At 41.1% G+C, this 24,161-nt stretch overlaps 5 protein-coding genes across 5 annotated transcripts; 3 read left to right on the forward strand and 2 right to left on the reverse strand.

The window, feature by feature from the left end:
- Positions 1-395: 395 nt before the first annotated feature.
- Positions 396-1,275, reverse strand: MELLADRAFT_94366 (uncharacterized protein; the record flags this gene model as incomplete). The annotated part of the gene is made up of 4 exons (XM_007406639.1): positions 396-413; positions 459-918; positions 1,082-1,168; positions 1,259-1,275. 4 exons carry the CDS (start codon positions 1,273-1,275, stop codon positions 396-398), a joined length of 582 nt encoding a protein of 193 aa, XP_007406701.1.
- A 9,234-nt stretch (positions 1,276-10,509) lies between these two features.
- Positions 10,510-10,727, forward strand: MELLADRAFT_94367 (uncharacterized protein; the record flags this gene model as incomplete). The annotated part of the gene is made up of 2 exons (XM_007406278.1): positions 10,510-10,647; positions 10,710-10,727. 2 exons carry the CDS (start codon positions 10,510-10,512, stop codon positions 10,725-10,727), a joined length of 156 nt encoding a protein of 51 aa, XP_007406340.1.
- Positions 10,728-10,876: 149 nt separating this feature from the next.
- Positions 10,877-11,638, reverse strand: MELLADRAFT_71033 (uncharacterized protein; the record flags this gene model as incomplete). The annotated part of the gene is made up of 2 exons (XM_007406638.1): positions 10,877-11,217; positions 11,293-11,638. The coding sequence occupies 2 exons, from the start codon at positions 11,574-11,576 to the stop codon at positions 11,205-11,207; spliced, it is 297 nt and encodes a 98-aa protein (XP_007406700.1).
- A 4,677-nt stretch (positions 11,639-16,315) lies between these two features.
- On the forward strand, positions 16,316-20,888 carry MELLADRAFT_42252 (family 2 glycosyltransferase; the record flags this gene model as incomplete). The annotated part of the gene is made up of 17 exons (XM_007406279.1): positions 16,316-16,350; positions 16,431-16,666; positions 16,771-17,133; positions 17,227-17,365; positions 17,476-17,646; positions 17,731-18,114; positions 18,224-18,516; positions 18,588-18,737; positions 18,828-18,872; positions 18,935-19,077; positions 19,142-19,202; positions 19,280-19,456; positions 19,532-19,620; positions 19,716-19,983; positions 20,083-20,169; positions 20,254-20,338; positions 20,419-20,888. 16 exons carry the CDS (start codon positions 16,445-16,447, stop codon positions 20,421-20,423), a joined length of 2,682 nt encoding a protein of 893 aa, XP_007406341.1.
- Positions 20,889-22,212: 1,324 nt separating this feature from the next.
- On the forward strand, positions 22,213-22,773 carry MELLADRAFT_103371 (uncharacterized protein; the record flags this gene model as incomplete). Its single annotated transcript, XM_007406280.1, has 1 exon — positions 22,213-22,773. The coding sequence occupies one exon, from the start codon at positions 22,213-22,215 to the stop codon at positions 22,771-22,773; it is 561 nt and encodes a 186-aa protein (XP_007406342.1).
- Between the last annotated feature and the right edge of the window lie 1,388 nt (positions 22,774-24,161).

Raw genomic sequence — 24,161 nt, forward strand, 5'->3', positions numbered from 1 at the left:
AAGGATCTTCCATTCGAAGGCATGGCTGAGCTGTCCTAATCACCCACATACCCAACAATTGATTAAGAATTTGATGATCGAATTTGGGTACCACCTGAGCAAATGTTGTCATCGATGTTTGACCTTCGTTCGAGTTGTCCTCTTGTGCTTGCTTTTCGAAGACGGTGAGTGGCAGTTTGCAGCCAGAGGATATTGCTGTAGCTCTCTTCTGACATCCTGGTTTACCCGACTTACCATCCTGCCGAGAACCATCTTGATGGTTTAACAGATTGGTTGCCGAAGATGGTGCACTGGCAACTTTCAAGCCACAATACTTGCACGGAAATGCGGTGACCGGCTTCCCTTTCGACTAAAACAAATTGAAATGGAGAATTGAAAAGAGGGATTTAAATAAATTAGAAAGATGAATTAAACTTTCAAAGAAAAGGAAATGTAAAGAAAAATAAAATAGAACTTACGTTGATAACCGTGGTCATCTCATTAAAATAATCACGGATGTTATCAAAGGTATGCTCTTTCTTAGGTTTCTTTGCAACCTTCGCATTCTCACCGTCAGAATCTTGGATCAAGTCGACCTGGAGAGGAACAGCCTGACTACTTGCAATGTTGTCACTTCCTTGCGCTTGTTGAGAGAGATCAGATTGAACTTGTCGACAACGCTTTGAACGAGTCTGGGACGATGATTTTGTTGGGTTCTTGGCCTTGTGGCGAGGCTGTAGAGATTGTGAGTGATCTGAGTGTTCATCTTCCGTTGGAGGATCGTCACGCTTGCGTTTACTACTACTAGGAGGTTGATAGACTGATGATTCCGAATCAGAGGGGTCATAGTGGCGTTGGGCAGTACGACGAGAGTCAGAAGGCACTTCGATCATTTGGGATCGTATCCTAGCTGGGGAGGGTCGGGAACTACGACGTCGACTGGAGGATTCAACGGCAGAAGCAGAAGAGGACGACATGATGATACGGAAGAAAGGAATATAACTAGTAAAGTATGTAGTAGTCAGCGTTGGAATCGACTGATATGATATTTAAAGATGTGAAAATGGGGGAAGTGGAAAAACAAGAAAGCAAATGGGCGTACCTTTTTGAGAAAAAAGACCCCCTGCTGATGCCGATGGAACCAAATGGAAAGGTGGGATGTTGCCATCGCCACTTGGCTAGATCGCGCCTAAAGATAAATGAACACACATTGGTCAGTCAGACAAGGTGAGGAGGGGGGCTCTAGATCAAAAGGGATAGATTAAACCATTGGACTTACCGATGAGGCAAGATCATTGAGTGATCTTTGGTGGCCTTCGTTGTTGGAGGTCGTTTGAGGGTGGTGGATGGGAAAAATGTACGGATTGGTAAGATTCCGAGCAAGGACGAAGGGCAGGTACTTGCCACATACTTTACAGGTACTTTACCGGTACTTTACCAGTACAGTACCTAAAGTATCTGACAAGGTACCCAATACTGTACCTAGTATCACGATACTGACAGGGCCGGTACTGTACTGGTACCTTGTTGGCCGGTACTATACTGAGTACAGTACCTACACCAAAAAAAAAAATCCTGGCCCCCTCAGTACAGTAGTGGCCTCCAAGGTACTGTACTTCCAGGTACTGTACTGTACGATACCGATACTGGTACAGTACCGGCTGCAGCGTTGATATTAATGCCTTAATAAATTGATTGATTTCTTCTTATCAGTCCCTCAAAAGCTCATTCGGACTCATTCACGACGCATGGACAACTGCTGGAAATCGTTATGGATTCTTGGGTGCTAGCGTGACCTTCGTCACTAAGGACTGGACCTATGTCACTAGGCACTTTGCCTTGAAGCTCATCGCCTGGCATCACAAAGGTGATTGGCTGGCTGAGCCTTTGATCAATCTTCTGATCAAGCATGGGCTTCATAACAAAATAAGTATTTCATCTTGATTAATTTTTACTCGTTTTTCACTTATTCTTTCAGCTGATTATTTGTTTTATTTTATCCACATGCTAGCACAGACGCATGACTCAGGAAGCAATAACAACACGCTCGCTGAGGCCATGAATGTCCGGATCAAGAAACACTGTGAGGAAAACAATGAAGTGTTCAAATGGAATCATCAAACCGATCGAGTTCGATGTGTTTGTCATAAACTTGCGCTTGTGGTCAATAGTGGCCTTCAAGCGCTTGGCATACAAGCGCCTCCTCCACCCCTGGTTAAATCAACCATGCTTGGTGATTTCCCAATTCCGACTACAACATTACAATCTGTGCCTGAAGAAGATGAGACTGGGGACGCCTTGGAAGATCAAGATTTGCCCGAGGAGGAAGATGTCATCGAGACTGATGATTCAGATCTCCCGCCTGCAGCTGACAGTACTGACTGGTACAGTGTCATGGATGGTCCACACGAATCTCCTCCTCCGATCGAAACTCCGTCTGCAAGCAATCGAAATGCTGCAAATGCTGTGGATGCATTAATGATGAAGGTAAGTCTTTACAAATGCTTAATTTATCAAAATATAATTTAATTGAGAGCTAATAGAAATTATTCTATTAGCTTGATGTTATAGGTAGAAAGATAGGTGGCTCCGCAGTCATGTGTTGCCTTTTTGATGCTGTCAGCCAAGCATTACTGTCCGAAAAGCTACCACGACCTATACCTGGTTATGGAATTAGGTGGAACATTAAGCTCCAATGTTGGAAGCGATTATATAATGCCCGAGAGGTAAGTATCATATTTATACTGAATTATCTTTATACCCAATGATGAAACATTGACAACTCACTTGTTCTTTGAAGGTGATCGATCAGATTTTGAAGGAAGACCAAATGGAATTGCCTCGCAGGGCAGGAACAAGCCGAGTTGGTGAAACCCCTCTGCCTCCAGATGTCTACCAACCTCGAGGCATATTCAATAAAGTAATGATTTCGCCTGACGAGTGGCGACAAGTGCGGGATCTAATCAATATTCTCCAGGTATGTTTATTTATATCTTTAACCATTCAGTCATCATATCATTGGTGTCCCTCCCTAACAATCATATACTATTACTCATGTAGGAATTTGAGAATCTCACAAAGTTTTTCGAGCAAAGTGGACCCACCGGATCTTTGGTGATTCGTGAGTACGTCAAGTTGAAGAAAAGTCTGCAAAAGAAGATTGATGCGACATCATCACGCGCCGAGCCACTTTTTCCCATGTATCATGCTATGATGGTCCGAGTTACTGCCTATCTGAAGGAAGCACTTGCATCACACCCACTTATCCTTGCGACTATCTTACATCCCAGCTTGCGACTGGATTACTTCGACTTTGCTTTTGGAGAAGGATCGGCTGAAAGTTCACTTGCGAAGGAAATGATTGAATTAGCTTATGCGGAAAAGAAGATTGAGATGGAAATTGATGGACCTTACGAACCTAATGCTTCAAACGTCAACCGCGCGGTCAATGGTCAAAGTTTGGGAGCAGCTGAAGAAGATGACGAGTTTAGGAAACACAAAGCTAAGAATCGAAGGAACACAGCAAACGAACTCCGATCTTACTTGGAGATGGCAGAGGACCCTGCACCAGAGGTTGGTGAGAATCCTCACCTGGCATTGGAATGGTGGAAGGTCAGTAGCAGGACCTTTCTCTGTTTTCTTATTTACTCTTGGTGCACATGGACTAAAGGCGGACTCTCTGAACCTGTAGGTAAACGAAGGCAAGTACCCAATCTTGAGCTGCCTGGCACGCGATTTTCTGGCTATCAGTGGCACGTCCTGCGCGGTTGAGAGATGTTTCTCATGTGCCGCGGACATCTGCACCCGAGATCGAAGTTCCCTCAAGCCCAGGCCAATTGAAAGGTTGGTTTCTGGTCGCATGTGGTCAGTCGAGGGAGTGCAGATGAAGGGTAAATTTGTCAAAGCTGGAAACATCATGAATCAATGCATGGCTAACGATGCAGCATCTCGAGTGAGGAGATCCTAAATTATGATGGCTATCACGTTTGGTTTTGTCTCACATGATTTATGGTGGTTTTTCTCGTCAATCATAAACGATGTCTCCTTTTTTTTTCTCCTTTTCTTGTGGCTCTGGTTGAATTTTTTCTGTTCATCTTTAATAATACATGATTGTTCTTATCTGCGAAATAAACTTTTTTGGATTTGTCTCTGAGGCAGGTACTTACACAGGTAAGTTAGAATACGGCGCGGTACCTACTGCAGGTACGGTACAGTACCGTACCTACGCGCTTGTCTAGGATACCAGTATAGTACAGTACCTTGGCCTTGCAAGAAATACTGTACTAGAGCGAGATTTTTGCAGTACCTTGGCGCTAGGTACTGTACTCCGTACCGTATCTAATTTCAGGTACGGTACTGAGTACCACTTTTTTCAGTATTTTAAGAGCAGGTACTATACTAGTACAGTAACTGTTGCTGCGTTGTTGACAGCCTCAAAAACCACTTTACAAATCTTAATAATCTTGTTAGTCCATTTCTAATCTTATTAATAATGAAATTAAACTTTGTATAAGCCACTATGAACACTGTGAATCTATTCTTAAGATGAACAAGCTTTGTAATTGATGCAAAGTGAGCTGAAATCCTTTTTTAAGATTACAAATGTTTGAAGAAGTGCTCCAATTCTTATTGCTAAGGCCCATTTTAAAGATCTGCTGATTCTGATCAATCTATGGTGTCACATGACCTATGTATGATGAGTGATGAATGAGTAATTGAGTTGTAAAGAATGATAAAATAAAGTTTTGGAGATTGTTACATGTTAGTAAGCCATATTACATGTGGTTGTGTAAGACAAAACCCATGATACATTGATATACTGTAGAAAATTCACTAAAGAAAGACAAACATTCAGAAAAAAATTGAAAGACAAAAAAATCAAAATTAACACGAATTCAGCTACAACACTCTTGGATACCCCCAAAATTTACCCATACCTAGCGCAATACATTCAAGCAAAAGGGAGATTTCTCCACCTCAAAAAATATTTAGATGACTAAACTCAGATTGTTGTCACTTCCAATTACTATTGTTCCTTTTTTTCTTTTTTTAGTTTTTCTTCTCTTCCGTCTATGTTTTCCAAACTATGCCATTTTTTCCTTTTCTCAATCATATTGTGTCTAGTGTGAAGGCTCAATAGTCCATCACACAAGAAAATTTAGAAGAAGTTGTAGGATTGGTAGATTTACTTTAAACACACACAGTTAGTCAGTGCAGTATGTGAAATCCAAAGCACTTAAAAACAAAATGATACACCTGGGTTTCCTTCATTTACATGTAAGCCAAATTTCAAACTTGACAACTCTAACTTAACACAAGTCCAAATCTACTGCAGGGCTCTCTTAACCTTGCAAGCTCGGTGCCCTGGGTAGGGACTTGCGACTAATCAAATACTTTTGGTGGTCCAGCAGGAAGCCAAAACCCCTGTTCAGCTCTACAGCTGCCTATCTTTTGTAGTTTGGATGCTACAGATTTTCTGAGGAGACCAAAATCTTCTGGAGAATGAAATGTACACCTTTCATCTTTGACCACAGCTGCTGGATCAAATGGCAGTCCTCTTGCATTGAAAGAGGATCGTGTTCGATTATAAATTTTGTTTTGAAAATACAGTCACTGCCACCAACCAAATTTCAAATTACAAAAACCTCTGTTCTTTTTTGTGGATGCTCAGAAAAAGTTAAAGGAATTCTGAATAGACATATGTGTTGGGAATTTTTGAAGTATCTCCAGTTAAAAATCAAACAGGGGTTGATTGAGTGGAAGTGGGACTTTTTGAGGTGGTGAAAAATTCTCCACGCCAAACTCCAATTTAAGCAGTCCTGCTTGACCACCAGGGAAGCCCGATTAGTCCTAAGTCCCTCACCAGACACCCAAGCTTGCAAGGAAGAAGTGTCTGACTGTGGGACTTAGTTAAGTTAGTTGACAACTGCTTTTCCATCTTTATCTTCTTATGTTGTTTTTACAACACCTCATATACTATTGATTTGAAGGTTTTACATTGGCAAACAGATGATTCTGTGGCAATCAAATCCTTACTAAGCCTCATCAGATAAGATTTGATGTACGGAATTAATGAAAAACTACTCTATTTGGACATTTTCACTCACCTTACCACTTTTGTGCACATTTTGCTTCCTTTCTTCTCCTATTCTATTCACACCGCGGGAATCAACTGGTTTGAAACCCGATTGAGAGGAATTTCGGTGTCTGGGTTCAAAATTTCCTCGAATTGTGGATCTCGTCCACAACTTGTTTGCAATACGTTTGCCAATTTCCCTTGAGTACCCTACAATATATACACATACACAGCACTTTCAAAACCTGTGATTCCAACCGTTTGACTACATATCTCACCGCTTATCATGTTCCCGCTGAACCGCTTTTTTTCTGGTTGATCGAGGCTTGACAAATGAGGATGAAGGTGAGGAATGGTGAAAGGGTATGGTGCTGTATGATGTCATTGTGCGTACACGGGGCCAGCCAAGTATAGGGGTATGACCCGGCCCTGAAGCTGCAGGGCCGGCCCCGGGTTCTTGTCAGACCCGGCCTCGGCCACAGCACCCTCAAGGATGCTGCCGGGCAGCACTGCGCAGGCCCTGGCTTGGGCCAGCCCTTTTTGAGCCTGTTTGAGAGCTTAGGGTGGATGCTTGATGATGTTGATTTTTCCAGAAAACTGCCTCAACAAGCCTTCAGAAATGCCTCCACAAATTTTTTTTTGACAGCCCCAGCCCTGAGTAGCCTTTGAGCGGAGCCTTTCTCACTATTGCCAGGCTGGACTTAAGGCCCCAGGTGCGGCCTCAACCTCGCCCAAAAAGCTCTCGGGCAGACTCGGCCGGGCAGGTCCAGGGCCGGGTCATAGCCCTAGCCGAGTACAGAGTACAGCCCGAGGGGAATCGGCAAACAGAATGTGAACAAGTTGTGAGCAAGATTCACGATTTGAGGAAATTTCGAACCCGGACACCAAAATTAAGCTCAATCGGGTTTCCAACAAGTTGTTTCCGCGGTGTCAATCACAGAATTAAAAACATGATTCTTTTGATTAATAACCTTAATTAAAAATCAGTCTAAAACTAGACTACCCTTGCTTACTACTTTTTATAAGGTTCTCTTTCCCCATACCTTCACTTCTCACTACTCAATTCTTCCAATTAAGGTTCTTGCTGACTAATGTGATCATTCCCTACAATATTGTAGCTTTCTTGAACCTTCAAACTATCTTTTCATATCCTAAAACCCATCTCCAATTGATTTACCTGTATTGTTGAATTTTTCATATACTTCTGTAAATTTTTTTTGTTCTTGAGTACCTTCTTGTAAATAAAGATTGATAGATTTAATGTACAGTTAACACCCTCTAATTACATACAGCTTGATAGGTGGGGTCTTCATGCACTTATAGGACTACAGTCAACTCCCTCTAATTACATACAGCTTGGCAGGTGGTTTTTCCATGCACTGATAGGAATATGCACTTATAGACCTCATGTTGGCTGGCAAAACCCTTTTTGGAGGCAAAAAATCCTATGCACATAGAAAATTATGCACTTACAGGGATATAAACTTAGATGTAGTTGACTGTAGATGTTGCACTGGGAAAATGTAGTATTTTTCCCAAGTGAAAAATGATTGACCTGAAGGACAAAAAAAATTGAAAAAGGTGGAATTCTGCATTCATTCTGCATGTGCATTAACACTGCATTTTTCTGCATTGATGCTGCATTTTTTTTCATTAATGGTGCATTAATGGTGCATTTTTATGCATTAACATAGCATTTTTAATTATTTTTGACATTAATTCTAATCATTTTGCATAGCCGAAAAATACTACATCTGTGCAGTGTTGGAAGCTTTGAAAATGACTTATGTTGAACTTGTAATAGTAATTGATGAAGAAACTGGATGTCCATAATCAAAATGAGTAATTTATGAATTTTGCACTAAAAACTCAAATTAAGAGCACAGAAACATCACAAACCCATATGAAAAACCTGTCAGACCCATTTGGATTTCAAGATTTCCTTGCAAAAACACCAAATTCAAATGGGTTGGAATGGGTCTTTCATACGGGTTTTTCATACGGGTTTTTCATATGGGTTTTTGATGTTTATGTACCGTTGACAGAAATTTCCTTGTAGTGTTAGAACCACAACCATCTAGTCAAGAACTGTGATTTTGTTGAATTTTGGATGGAGTTAGCAGCAATCTTATTTCAAAAACAAGAGTCTTGTCCCATTTTGTTGCATAACCTCCATTTCATAACCAGGAAGTGTTGAGAAACTAGTTATATTAGGGGGTTTCAAGTCAGAAATGTTTTGTGAAACTTTTTAAAAAACGGACAAGTTTTATAAATTTTACGATGTTTTTTTTTTCTGCCAATATACAGTCAACAGCATTTGTGACACCTAAAAAGGTGTCCCAAATTTTTGAAATTTACGTCAAATTTTACGGTCTTGGACAACTTGTTGTACTGCAAAATACCGTAAAATTTTTGACTTGAAACCCCCTATTGAGCATAACCTCCATGTTGGAAGCAGGTAGCATCAAATGATTAATTAAGTGAACAGACCTTTCATTTTGTAAACAGGTAGTCACATGTGAATAATTAGACACATCAAATATAATTCATCTTCAGGCATTCAGCCCACCCAAAGGAAAGCAATAGGGCAGTTCAAGACAGATCTTGCGAACAGCTCGCCGGAAATCGCCAAACGTAAATTATAAGTATGTTTGATCCTTAAAATTTGCGTTCGCAGAGTCCCAAACGCCGTAAAATTAAGTTTTACGTCTTTTGTTTTCCAGGGTCAACGGTAAAGTACTAACGGTCATGTGGGCCCGTGTTTGTCAGGTCAAACACCACGGTAAGTGATTTTTTGAATTGATTTTTTTCAATCACATTTTTTTCATGTTCCCTTGTAGACGTGTTGTGAAGATATCTGAGTCAGAGAGACAACAACTTTCTTCGTTTGGTCATACCTGCTTTCATTTCTCAATTTTCTTTAGCTCGCATCCACCTCGATCTCATTTTTTCACCACCTCCATCATGCCTCGTGTATCTGAACAAGTGATAGCTATAAGAGATCTAACGACTTTATGTGTCTTTGCACATATGAACGCGGCGACCAACATACCCGGGCTCGATGACCACCAACCGGAACCTAGCGAAGGACAAATGTTCTTTCCAAATGACGACCACATGGCGACTTTGTATGACGAGGTTTTTGATGAAGAAGGCCAGTGGGGTGACATGCTCTCTATTGTCATCTCCAGCCGGTACCTCGAACCCCGAATGCGTCTACCTCACGCCAATCCTTTCGATCTTGGGGACATGCTCCACACCAGAAGAACCGACTTTCGCCAAGCTATGCAAACGACACCAGAAGGCTTTCGGGCGCTTTTGGAGATGATTCATTTGAATCCTATATTTATCTCGAACACCAACAATCCACAACCACCAGTAAAACATCAACTGGCCATTACACTGGAGCGTCTCGGTAGCAACGGTAACGGCGCTTCGGTGGGACGCTTTGCAAGGAATTACAAGGTCGGTCGTGGATCAGTTGTCAACTGTACACGTCGCGTGATCTCTGCCATCCTCGAAGCGGGTTCTCATTACATCGCATGGCCCAACTCTAATCGACGTAAAGCAATTTCAAGGGTTTTGGAGCGGGACGGATTCCCTGGTTGTGTTGGTTTTGTGGACGGAACCACAATCCCCCTGTTCCAGCGACCAGGACAGAATGGGGAGGTGTTTTTCGATTGCAAACATCGGTATTCACTCAATGTCCAAATCATTTGCGATTGCGACAGACGCATCACTTACGCATACGGTGGATGGCCGGGATCTTGTTGTGACAGCACGGTATTTTCGAAGACCGACGTCGCTATTAACCCACATAGATACTTTGACCAAGGTCGGTAGTGATCCTCTATCACAGTGCAACAGAATCACAACTGACTATGGTCTACTTTTTCCTCAGGCGAGTATATCCTCGCAGATTCAGCCTACATACCGTCGGAAACAGTGGTCCCTTTGTACAAAGGGCAAGCAGCAGAGGTAGAGCGCAACACATGTTTTAATTGGTGTGTTGCAAAGTCTCGGGTCAGAAACGAACATTCAATCGGAATCTTGAAATCCCGATGGGCATCACTTCAAGGTTTACGGCTGGCTCTGAATGAGAGAGAAGACATGTATCACATACTTCGATGGGTGCGATGTTGCATCATCCTGCACAATATGTTAGCGGATCTTGGTAACGCGTGGGAAGATGAGGAGAATGATTTGGTCTTACCTGAACCTGGCGAAGCGGGGCAGGAGAGGTTCCGCGAAGCACTTTCAGATCTGGTCATGATGGAGCGAGGCAGGGAAAAGCGAGAACAGGTGCGAGACCACGCGGTGGCTTACAACTGGCAGAGCGGCGGGCTCCCGATTGTTCAATGATCTCTAAATGCCATTTTCTCCTTTACTTTCTTGTTCACTTCAGCTTTACCTTTGTTTTTGCGATGTTCTCATGACATAGTATCTCTTTTGTAATGTTTCATTTGTTTCATTTTCTCAGATACGAATTGTTAAATGTATTAATCTGTCTATGTTATCTAGTCCATTTTGCTCTTGCCTTTGAAAGTCATAATCGACCATTTATTTTGCCTTTCAGAGTCAAGTCAAGTCAAGTGAACTAATCTCAAGTACATTTAAAAATAACAAGTCCCGAATGCTTATCGTACATTCAAAGCTCACAAGTCACGACTGATTATCGCTTTCCCCTTTCAACATCGGGGAAATGCTCACATATGTTATCTCCATGCGTGCGTTTCAACCTCATCATAAATCTCATCCTGCTCAACTTTTGTTGGGAAAGTTTGCACGCATGCTGCTCGCTGTGTCCCTGAAACCAAATAAGGTACTGAAAAAATGATATCATTCCACCAAAAGGTGACACACTTGACATAACGTGGAGATACAAGATACAACAGGCCATACCAAGATCATAATAGACTGAACTGAACAAAATATTTGATAACTGAAAAAGCACAACGAGGACAGACAGTGAAAGTCCGCACAATATGAGATTGAGTTGAGTTGAAAAGGACATGTGAAACCCTCGGGTTTCAACAGAAAGAGAAATGTAAGGACAAAAGAATGAGAACACTTGGCAGATTAGAGACAGATATAACCAAAGGTTAAAGGACTTCCGGAAAAGGGCATAACTTCCGGAAAGATATTTGTGCTAGATTTTCACCCTAAGACGTCAAAGAACAAGGGTCAGCCAAAGAACCGGAGGAGCACTTGAGTTAAGCATGAAAGAATAAGCTCACCCTTGCACTTCTTCTGGATATACGAGGCGAAGATATGCCTCAAGTTCCTGGGGCGTCTTCCCTTCAAGAACTAACTTCTCACAAAATGCTTTGCGATCGTTCCGCGCAGCGATAGCCATTCTATTACGCTCCTCCTCACGCTCCAAAAAGAACCTCTCTTTGGCCCAACTAAGATCGGAATCGCGAGCGGCCAAATCAGCTTGCTGTTTCGCAGCATCGAACTCTTGTCGCCACTTGTATGCCGCTTGTAACAGGTCGATTTTGGCCGCATTACCAATTTGCATCGCAGCAGCGACAGGGTGTTTGTGTTCTTTCCCTCGAACCGTCGATGGGTCGATTGATGGCAGAGGATCAATCAAACGGCTGGCTAGAGTAGCTCGAGAAGCCCCACGTTTTTGGGTACCGGAAACAGGAGCAGCGTCGTCTGAGTTGCTGTCCAAAGCGCGTTCTTCTGGGGTCAGGGTGTCTACTTTGGAGCTTTTGCGTTTGGATATCTTTGCCGCTGGTTTCTTTGGTTGAGCAGAGGTTGCAGTACATCGCTTTTCTGGAAGTTCGGCAATTGACAGAGCAGGTGAAGCGAGTTTGGGGGTAGGGGGAAGAGAGTTATTATCATTTTCAAGGCATGCTCGATAGTGCGCGTTGAGATTGGGACTGGGAAGGTCCTGCGGAACGCCGGGTGTCAACGGCCTGGGTGTAGGCATTTGGGCATCAAGAATGTCTTGGATAGCTCGCAACTCGTCGTCACCAGGGCTTGGAATCTGTGCAGCAGGGACGTCTGGCGAAATTTGGACAGTGGTTGATTGATCTCAAAGGCAATCAGTCACTGAATTCCCAAGAGAACGAAGGCAGTCCAAGAGGAATGGCACATACCAATGGGTTCCACAATCACCATTTGGTGATCATGACCGTTGGTTGTACTTCCGTCGCTGTCCACACTGTGTCGATGGAGGTCTTGGGTGTCGTCGTCGTTGTCGTTTTCGAGGTCGTCGTCAGAAGCAGGTGGAGAAAGTCCGGTGTCGAGAACCCCAAATGGATTGACATTTGGATTATCGCGAAAGATCATATCCATCTGATCGAAGCATGGGCACATTGATTCTAATAGTTGCTCCATCGTATGGATCCCATCGGCGGCGTTTTTGGCAGACAAGTCACTTCCAGTTCTTGAGCTGAAGGATTTTGTTTTGGTGTATTTAGCCTTGTAACGCTTGAGTCGTTGATGCAGGACTCGGCCGTTCAGACGCATCTCGGTAGTGTTGTGTCGAATGTTGTAGCTGTTGTTTAGTTTGATGGCAAGGGAATTCAAGATCGAGTTCGGGGCCATTGGCATTCCTGAGACTTGAGTTCGGCTCCCGCCCCCAAAAACAGCGTTACGAATCTTCCGGTCACTGATATACGCGACAATTGTTTGGTAATCAACAGGATCAAACGGAGGGCTGTCGCGGGTGTTTCTGTTGGAGGTAGCCATGGAGATACTACGCGCGCGTTTTTGAGCAACAAGGCGAGAACGCTTGATGGCGGCAGGGATGGCTCGGGGACCGGTGGCGGGCACTCCTGACGCAATGAGATCCTCTTCGATTTGCGCTTTAGTACGGCGAGTCCTTTGAGTAACCTAGAAGCCAAGCACATTCGAGGTCAGTGTTTAGAACGGGCCAAAAGATGAACCGGCTATGAAGGATTACTGACCTTTGCGGTTGTTTGACACACATCAAATCGAAATTTTGACCAAACCAAAAAAAGAACAAAGGAACAGCACCACAACGATCAGTGTTTCGAACAGGCAAAAAGGGATAAAACCCTCAGAGGGTTACTAACCTTTCCAGTGGTTTGAGAAGGTGTCATATCAAATAGAAAAGACAAAAGTACAAGAACAATATTTGAGAAGTGATTGGGTGCTTCAAAGGGACCGTTTGCTGAGTGAATAATGAGATGTGTTCGCGTACAGCAGAGGAGATGGATGACCGACAAGTGGTGAGGGCCAAAAGATAGAAGAGGCTGAGGATGAGAAGTAGCGCCAATGAATGACTTTCAAGCAATTGGTCAGAAGGATATGTTGAACAGCAAAGAAATGTTGATGGAGGAGGACTTACAAATACGTTTGTGATTCACCAAATGCTTGACCAGTGACAGATATCACGCGTTTGGAAGCCGGACCACTGGGATGCCCGATCGTATCGGATGATATGATGACATGCCAAGACAGCAGAGTCCAAACGCAGCCCAACCTGACCACCAAGCAGGTCGGTTGATAGGTGATGTCGGAGATCATCTGAGTTTAGGTTAATATTTTTGATGAATCGAGTCCTGGTTTGCAGTTGAATCTTGATGATTTGACATGGCCACCTGGAAGCCCAAGTGATGAGGTCGCGTTGGCGAAGGTCTGATTTCGGAGGATGAATGCAGGACTTTTGGTGTTGTGTGGATGAACCGGGCAGACCCTGATAGACCATGCGATCAAAGTTTTCAAAGCCAACCATCCGTTTTTTGATCGAAAAAAGTGTTAATGAAAGAGATAAGCGAAGAAAAAAACTCTTTTTTTTTTGATTTCTAGAAAAAGCCGTTGGTATGCAGGGCAAACAGAAAAAAAACAAACACAAAAAAAAACATTTTTTCGGGCTCGTGGTCCACGTTTTTATAAGACCTAAAACTGGATCGCAAGGTTGTGAACCACCTCTAGAGATGGTTCGCGAAACTTAAAATTTAACTTATATTTATGACACACCGAGCAGTCCATAAAACTTTAAGACAGGCTGTATAAGCCCGACTTGAACTGCCCTAATGGAACCTTAAGCATCAGACCTTTATGCAATATTAAGCACACCCAAAGGGAGAAGGCAGGATTTTAAAGTCATTAGACTTAGGAAACTTTTGCCTACTCCACAGAGCTGAGCAGGGCTTTTTTATCCCCTCCCAAAACCCTATCTGAGTGTCAACCAAAATCAAGGAGTACAAAGCAGGTTCACATCTAAATATCAAAAAGGTATGAGCTAACCACATTAACCATTTTTGGTGCTCATCCTCTTCATTTTGGTTGCTGGTCCTCTAACTTTGGGAAAGGTAACAATCCACTTTTCACTGTCCTACCCATACAAAATAAAACCTTTTTGCTTACCCAGGTTCTATATTCATACATACTATTAACAAGTTGGTCCAATTGCATGTCCAATGTGCTGCATATGCATGATTTACCTTTGCATTATTGTTGTTCAAATAAGCAGTGTGCATTGTGAAGACCAACTTTTGATATTGATCATGTCCAAGAGGTGTTAATGCATCCTCTACCAATACACTTATTGAAAACCCAATAAGCTCAACTCAATTCCTTGCTGCCTCCTACATGCCTCAAGCGCAGTAAGGGACTTATGACAAACTTGTATGCTTGTTCCCATGACAGAACCACTTTTTGCAAGAGAAAATTGACCTTCTTATGGAACTTTTTCCTCAATCTGGGGGTTGTTGTGAGGCAAAGAAATTGTTTGTTTGCTGCTTCAAGACACATTGATTCATAAAAAAAGAAGCCTCCCTCTACTGGCTCTTGAAGTCTGGGATTTTTGGGTATAATCACTTTTGATGTGCAACTACAAGACAAGATACTACTTCATGAGGAGCAAACTGAGAGAGGGTTCCTTGGTTTCCTCAGGATTTTTCTTGATACATCTGTGTGTCTTCAAGAGGTACCTTAAGGTTTGAGTGAGCTGATCATGCTATTATACTCCACAAGGTGAGGGTTGCGCGTGATCCAGAGAGACTACATAATTAGGTGCATTGAATCCCTTGCGGGCATGCCCGCCTGTTCTTTAATATTTCTAAAAAGGAATGGCAAAGCCTGGACTATATATATGGCCCAAAAGTGATGAATTGTAATTGCAACCATCACTGTAAACATCATTCAACTTCCCCAATTTGGCAGAGGAAAATGATTAATAGTACAGTTTTTCATAAAAGAATCTAATACTGCACACCTGGGCCATTTCACCCACACTACATATGTGCAGCAAGCTAAGTCAATAGTTGTCTATCATGTACATACAGGTCTGCTCAGTTTTTTGCCCATCAGAATAAATAAATCACATGTTATACCACATGTAACTTTTTCGACTTTGAAATTTTTTTCCCAAAAATTCACTACATATAATTCTGTAGCTGCTCAGGCAATATTGTTGAAGCTATGTCTTAGTAACAGAAAGTGTGTTACATGCAGTTGAGTTGATGAGATCACACCAAAACATTGAGTCAGTGTATGTAGTCAATCTTTTGGAAGCTTTTTTCAATCTGAAAGAAGTTACAGCATGTATTACATATGAATAACTTGTCCTGATGAGCAGATAACTGAGCAGAACTGTATGTACATGATAACCACATATTCACTGAGCCTGCTACACATATGTAGTGTGGGTGTTATGGCTCAGGTGTGGAGTGATAGACCATTTTATGACAAATCATACTCCCAATCATTTTTCCCTGCCCACTTGGGGAACCCGAATAATGTCTGCAGTGCATATATACCATTTGACCATCAATCTGCTCAAGTTTTGCGGGCAAGTCAAGGTTTGTGAACTTTGATAAGTTCCGTATATACAGCATCCTCATCTTGTGGTGCTTTCAAGGTATGACACTCTGTGTCGGCAAAGGAGCAGAAGACTGGCTGAATGAAACCCCGGTGATTGAGATATACATATTTAGCTGATGAAGTGTGGGTAAAGGAAGACATTCCCTGATCAAGATAACAAGAAGTGGATGGTAGAGTGGAATGTGTATGAATGAGATTGCATATGATGAGCCGGTGGGAAATGCTGTGCAGAGTGAGCCTCAGTGAATGACATGTGAATTGGTGCGAGAGAGAGTCAAAGTTAAAACCTCGAAATTGGATTAAAATTTGAGAGTTAAAGTCCAATTCACTTCGCCAAATAATTTGGAATTTGCATACATAGCCACTGTGACTGCCACCATCACTTCACTTCACTTCACTTCAATCAATCCAACACGGTCTACTACATACATACTCTCAACTCATCTCTGATATGTCCTCTTATCCTCCTCCTGATGAAGAGAATGGCGGTTGTAAGTCAATTCAAACTATAATGCGCTCAAATGATTTGATCCAAAAACTTATTTCATTAAATGCTTCATATTCCTTTCAGCTTGGGGAATACCAATGCATCAAGTCCCAGGTGGACGTATAGGGCCGCGTTCTCATCTTAACTCGAATGCTTCTTATGATAGCCTACCCGCTCGTCCTCCTTATCCTCCTACACATTCCAGTACTCGGACTCATGATTACGGTCAACAAGCGGTCTATGGTGGTAGTGGCTTACATGAGGAAGAATTTGATTCATCACAATGGGTACCTGCCTCACAGCACCCAGCTAGTCATTATGTAATATCATATTTTTCTCATCTTGAATCTTATAATATATATTCAAATTTTCCATGTGTTCGCGCACTGATTGAATTGTTTCTCACTTTTGAATAATGCTATAGGCTCCTTCGGCCCACGGTACCGATCCATTTCAAGAACACCATCTATCATTTCCTACCGCACGTCACTCAGAACCATCACACGAATCTTCTCATGAAGATATTCCTCTGATGACAGGAGACGAATATCCTGATCCATATAACGCAGGTGGATTCGTACCTGCCCCTGAACCAGATGACAGTTATGTTAGATACGGTCGAATCCCACAACGTCAACCTCGTCGTTATAAGACAGTAAAGAGAGTAGAACTTTATCACGGAAACCTGGTACTTGATTGTAAAGTACCAAGCAAGTTATTGGCAATGTGTCCAAAGAAAGACGATCGAGAATTCACTCATATGAGGTATACCGCTGCAACTTGTGATGTGAGTGGCTCTTTTTAGAAAATGGAATGGGAAAAAAAATCACACGTTAAAGGTAGAAAGTTGATGATAATGGTCCTCTTCGATATTCTAAAGCCAAATGATTTCAAGGATGAACGGTATACATTGCGACAAGTGTTGTACGAACCTGCTAGAAGGACTGAGTTATTCATCGTAATGACAATGTACAATGAAGATGATCAACTATTCACGCGTACAATGCATGGTGTCATGAGTCAGTCTCCTCATTTCCGTCACCTGTCTGCCATCCCTGTTTCAAGATGTATACAAAGTCAAAGAAAACGCGATGTTGACCCGGAAAATGCTCAAAAATCTGTCATATAGAAAATGTGCAGCACCTTTGTTCAAGAGATCGATCAAAAACATGGGGAAAAGATGGATGGAAGAAAGTAGTAGTCTGTATTGTTTCTGATGGTCGATCAAAAATCAATTCTCGTACACTCTCTGTCCTTGCAGCAATGGGTGTTTATCAAGATGGAGTGGCAAAGAACGTTGGTAAGTCTTTCTAGTTTATATGTGAGTATTCATTTGAAAGACAAGAAGTTGACTTAGCTATCATCTTTTCTTGCGTAAAATTAGTCAATGACAAGCCAGTCACAGCACATATATACGAATATACCACTCAAATCTCAATTGACCCTGAAATGAAATTCAAAGGAGCCGAAAAAGGTCTCGTACCAGTCCAAATCCTATTTTGTCTCAAAGAGAAAAATCAAAAGAAGATCAACTCTCACCGATGGTTTTTCAATGCCTTTGGACCGGTACTTCAACCTAATGTTTGTGTCCTATTGGATGTGGGCACTCAACCTGGTGTTAGCTCAATATATAGACTATGGAAGTCATTTGATGTCAACTCAAATGTGGGAGGAGCTTGTGGTGAGATTGTAGCTCTGAAGGGAAAGCTGTTGAGGAACCTTTTGAATCCTTTAGTCGCCGCCCAGAACTTTGAGTATAAGATGTCAAGTCAGTGATAATTCCTACACAGTCTGATTCAAGTTTTGATATTTCAAAAGCCAGGTACCAGTTGACTGAAATACGGCTCATGCTTCTATCACCAATTTTCCTTACTCAGATATCCTAGACAAACCATTAGAGTCAGTCTTTGGTTATATCACCGTCTTACCTGGAGCTTTCTCAGCCTATCGATATATCGCACTTCAAAATGATGCAAGAGGAGAAGGACCTTTAACTCAATATTTCAAAGGAGAAACATTAGGACATTCAGCTGATGCAGATCTTTGGACAAAGAATATGTATTTAGCAGAAGATCGAATCTTATGTTGGGAATTGGTTTCTAAGCGAAATTCTTCATGGATTTTACATTATGTTAAGAATTCGTATGCTGTTACAGATGTACCTGATCAGGTTTGTAGGTTTCTGGTTTCAAAAAAGACTTCTCGAATTTTGAAGACGGTAATGAATTTTGAATTGGATAGGTACCGGAATTGATTTCTCAACGAAGAAGATGGTTGAATGGATCATTCTTTGCGGCTATTCATTCGACTGTTCATTTCGGTTACCTGTATCGGTCAAGTCACTCATTCTTTAGAAAAGCCATCTTACACTTCGAGATGGTCTATCAAACTGTGAGTGAGCCTGGTCATTTCCTTTCATCTAGCTGATTATAAGACTACCCTTATTGACAATTAAGTTCTTGACAATCTTCAATTCTTCAGTTTAGTATGTTGTTTGCGTGGTTTGGTCTAGCCAATTATTACATTGTGAGTCATTTTGACTGTTCTTTGGCTATCTGGAACTACCGCTAATCTGCCTTCGTGACTAGGCTTTCGTGATCTTGACTCAGTCAATGGAAGACCCTTCATTCGGCTTGAATGGAATCAAGTACTTCAATGATGTCTTGAGGTACATATACCTTGGAATCCTTATCATGTGCTTTTTGTTAGCTATGGGAAATCGACCGCAAGGGTCAGTCTTGCTATCCGTATTCTCTCATGACACACAACTGCTGGCTCAATGCTTTTCATGCCAGGTCGAATATTATGTTCACCACCGCGCTACTGGTCTTCGCCTTTATCACGGTTTACATGACTGTCAGTCTTTCACTTTTGGGGACCATTTCTGATTCATATCAACCTAAGACTGATTTATTTCTCGACATGAACTTTAGTTTGCCGGGATCTTTATTTCAGTCAAGGGACTCATGAACGCAGAAGCAGCGATTTCAGCAGGTGGTCAGAAATTCGATGTGGGACAGCTCTTTGCGAACTCAATCTTTCGAAATATTGTCATGTCACTTGTGGCTACCTATGGACTTTGGCTTGTGGCTTCGTTTATGTTCTTTGAAGTGAGATTTTTGCATTCTCTGTTGATCGTGTTTGAGAGTCGCATTAACTGAAAGTACTCTTTCGTCGATCTTTAGCCTTGGCATATGTTTACGTCTTTTCTTCAGTATATTCTTATGTCGCCTTCTTATATCAACGTCATCAACGTCTATGCATTCTGTAATGTGTAAGTCATGCTCTTCTCTAACTTCAAACTTTTTACTGCTCTAGTAATCTAAAATCTGAGACTGACTGTTCAAATGTATTTGTATGATTTAACAGACATGATGTAAGTTGGGGAACAAAAGGAGATAACAAAGTAGAAACCGATTTAGGAGTAGTAAAACCAGCAGAAGATGGAAAAACAAATAAAGTGGAAATCAGTGTACCAACCGATGAAAAAGATATCAATGCAGCTTATGATGATGCTTGTCATGTTTTATCAGTCAAACCTCCAGTTGAAGAAGAACATATTGATGCGGAAACTAAAATGACAGATTCGTATCGAAACATTCGTACTAATGTCGTTTTGGCTTGGGCTATAATGAATGTAAGTGTAAAAATCGGCTTTTTTCTACTTTATGCTTTTTGGATTGAGTTCGTTTAGGGTTAATGGTGTGTTTTGTGTATTTGGTTCGTGATTGTTTAGGGAGCATTGGTAGCTGTGATTTTATCTACTGGTGCTAGTTCGAATATCGCAGCTGATGGAAATAATGCAAAAGTTAATGCGTATATGGTAAGTTGAATATCTAAACTGTCAAATCAATGCGAAGTAGAAAAGATTGGTTGATTGATTTTGGCTTTTGTTTTTTTCGTCAAGACATTCTTGTTGTATAGTGTTTTTGGTTTATCGTTTGTTAAGTTTTGTGGTGCTACTATGTACTTGGTACAATTTATTTTTACTGGTACGTTTGATTTCCTTTTTTTGTTTTTTTGTTGTTCTTGATATTGATTAATATTGAATTTTGTTTTGTTGTAAAAACAGGATGAAGTTAAAAATGTATCATTATTGATTTTGATATTGAATGTTTGTTTGTTTGATATTTGTGAAGGTTTGTGATATGTGATGTAACTTCATTAGTATAGTAAATGATTTAAAAACATTTTGAAAACAATTCAACAAGACAGAAATGGAGTAGGTATTTTGTATGAAACAGAATAGAGATTTTTTTATTGGATTATGAATTTGATGAACGTTTTCAAAAGTTTTTTTTCCTTGGTTTTTATGGTTTTGTGAATTTGTTATGGGTTTGATAATCATTATTGTGTTAGAAGAGTATGTGATAGTAAATAATTTGGATTGAACTATAAGGTGTTTTTGTTGAAGGTTTGATGTATATACTTAGGTCTTTGAAGTAGGATTTTTCGCGATTGATGGACCTTTAAGATATGATTTCTTGTTGAACGAATTGATATTTATTGATCAATGAACAGAAATGGATCGCATAACATCATAATGAGGTATTCATGCAAGACTTGTTCTTGTTGTTTCATGTGAGAAGTTGAAATGTGAGATATATGAGAGAATGCTTACAAAGATTTGGGGTTCAATTCTTTTTGAGAATTGTAGTTCATAGGAAGAGAATGTGGAAAACAAAAAGATACTATCTGCTGACAAAATATGAATAGGATATGAAGGGATATGAATAATCTCATCACTTGAGATTTTGGAAATGATTGAACATCCAAGGACTTTGATATATGTTGAAATGACTATTGAGTTTTTGACTATACCCCTGACGGTGGAGTTGAAGGATCCTCACAAGAAAGGGAAAGGGAAAGTGATAAGCTCATCCGGCGAAAGCTTGTAAGTCACTCAGATGATGAGAACGTTTAGAGATTTGTTGAAGGTGTCCAGAATTTTACAAATCACCTTTTCAAGATGGGACCCGGACCCGGGTTCTAGCCGGATATCCGTCGGATGCTCCGTCGGATCCGGATGCCGGAAAGGCCTTCAAGATTGTCCGGTGGCCGGGTAATCCGGCCGGTTCGGTATTCGGAATGAGGGGAGGAGAAAATAACGCCGGATATACACCGGATACTCCGGCTATCCGGCGGAAATCCGGCATATCCGGTGTATCGGCTTGAGTGTCGGACGAGGGGTTTTTGGAAAAAAACCAATCGGATTTTATCCGATCGGTGCGGATAAAACAAAATATCCGTCGGTTCGGTCGTCGGAATGGCCTGAAGCCGCCGGATACCGGCCGGAGCACATCTTGATCACCTTTATTTCCTGCCATTCTGACTAGGTTTTGTACAGCTCATTGCAGAACATGATCCCAATCAACGATTTTGTTCAACAACTTCACAAATTGTGAGGAATCGAAAATCGGAAACAATTGAGCACTCAAGCGTAAGAGATTTGTTTATCCTTATGTTGAAAATTGTAGTTCGTTCCTTTTCAATAGGACCAATTTGTTTTGGAATGACTAGAAAGCTTTTTAGAGGTATCTGTTTCATCATTGAGCTTAGGATTTCTGATTGAACCAAAATGAGCATATGATATTGCGTATGTGTGTAGTGAATTCTTTTGGATGGAATTTATATGAGTTTCAGAATAGCTTCAAACTATTCGGAAACGTTTACGAAGATGATATGGGATTTCTCTTTTATCATTCAAGTGATATATGGGAGGTGAGTTTGAACCCTCATCCTGGGTTTTACACTCAGCTCTCTTTATAACAATCCCCCAACATCTCCATCATTTGAAACGGTCATAACCTACAATTCATTTATCAATCTATACATCAACAAGAAGAAAGAGAAAACAAAGGACGCGATGAGAAAGGCGATTTGGAAGCTTGGGGTTGTGGTTCTTTTCGCGATGGGTTTGGATTTTGGGAGAACTGCGATTTTAGGGGAGGAAGAACTCAAAGTCGCGCACGTTGGAGTGAAATTGAAACACATTGAAAATCATCAGGCTATAGATATTAATCAAAAGATTGGATATGGCTCGAGGGTTTCGATGGGTGAAGAGCCAGGGATAGACAAAGGAGTGGGGAACACGATTGGTGTTGGGAGTTCCAAAGAGAAAGTCTTAGATGAAGAAGTGGATCAGAAGCAAAAAGATAACGCTGGATGCGAGATTGTAAGGGTGAGGAATGGGTTATCACCATACAAAACTTTCATAAACCGTCGTTGGAACTTTGGGAAAGGTTGTAAAAAATCAGGATCAAGAAAAACTCCCAAAGAAAGTCGTTGGAAATTATTTATTCAAAAGAAATTAAAAGCTATGAAGATGAGCTTAGTCAACTTATTAATCAGATTTGCGGCCTGGTTAGGACTTCCTTTATCTAAATTTGCAAAGTTCACTTTTAAGACTTTAAGTAGACCTCGTTAGTGGATGTATTCAAGTCTTTGGGATGTTAAGGCGAGCGTAGGAAAGGGAGGTTCATCGGATTATGTACAATTGGCAAGGGGAATTTTATTTGGGAAATTGATGGAAATTTTAGAGCTTTTTGCAAGCGCCCATTCACCTTTCTCTTACGCGCTTTCGTTTTAGCCTATAATTAGCTCTCATTAGATAGTAGTATAAATATCTAAAAGGAAGAGATCATCGAACGCGTTGAAGTGTTATGAAATGCTTAGGTCTCGGAGATTCAAATTGATCATCTTTGTTACAAGAGGGTCTGATTGTATTATGTTTTAGAAATTTAATGGGAATTAGGTGTCGTTTTCAGGATGATAAATAGTTTATTCAAGAGGAATTGATCAATGAAATACGCGTTATAGAATTAGGGCTCTTAGATATGTTGTCTAGATTTATGACATGCCAAAATGAGAAGCCAAATTAAGGAAGATATTAGGATCCTAAGATGTATATAGAGTGAGAATGATAATTTTCGTCGTTGAACTTGTTTGAATACTAGGCGATGAGTAGTTCGAGGCAGATGATACATTTTTTTCCGGCTCTTCCTTCTTTCCGAGATTCTTGCATTTCACCCTTTGTGAGAACAAAAAAAGTCGAGAGAATTTATGTCAGTTTCCTCCTTAATAAAGATAGTCATGAATATATTCTTTTCTAATGATCATGAAAACTCACATTTTCCACCAAAAAGTCGTCTGAATTTGATATACCTCACATAAGTTCTCATACCCGTAACCTTGGATTTGGCTAAACTTTCAATGATCCACATGACAATGCGACGTTTGAGTCTTTTGAGTTGGCGATGAATACGTTGCCAAATACTCGGATCTTTACAACCTCGTTTCTGTAGATTCCTCCGTCTTAAGATCCGTCCATGCGTTACGTGAAAAGGGTGTTGAATAGAAAGAACTTGAGTCAAACAACCGTAGGTTTCTTCTAAGCTTTCCTCCGAATGTAACCGAATTGTTGTCATCAAATCTGCTTGTGCATTTTCATCGAAGGGAGACATATTCTTTTGAGGAAGCTCTTCGGCTATCCATTTTGAGTCTACAAGATCATCAATCCTATCGCTGGGCTTCAAAGTTTCGAGGCCTGAGGATCCCAAATGAATAATTTGAGTGGGTCGATTCATTAAAGGGAGAGTGAGTGAATTTGCTATTGATGCCAAAGAAAAGAATATCACGAAGAATTGCAGAAGCTGATAACGAGAATGAGTCTTGAGTGCCATTGAACCATTACCGAGATATTGTTTTGATGTTGGTCAAGGGAGTGGACTTGGTGGGGAGGTCTTTTGAAGTCCGCATCGTGAAGACACAACTTGCTAAATTGTCGATAGTTGACCAAAATCGTAAGATATGAAC

Source organism: Melampsora larici-populina, assembly GCF_000204055.1.
Source record: "Melampsora larici-populina 98AG31 unplaced genomic scaffold MELLAscaffold_6, whole genome shotgun sequence".
Lineage (NCBI taxonomy): Eukaryota > Fungi > Basidiomycota > Pucciniomycetes > Pucciniales > Melampsoraceae > Melampsora > Melampsora laricis-populina.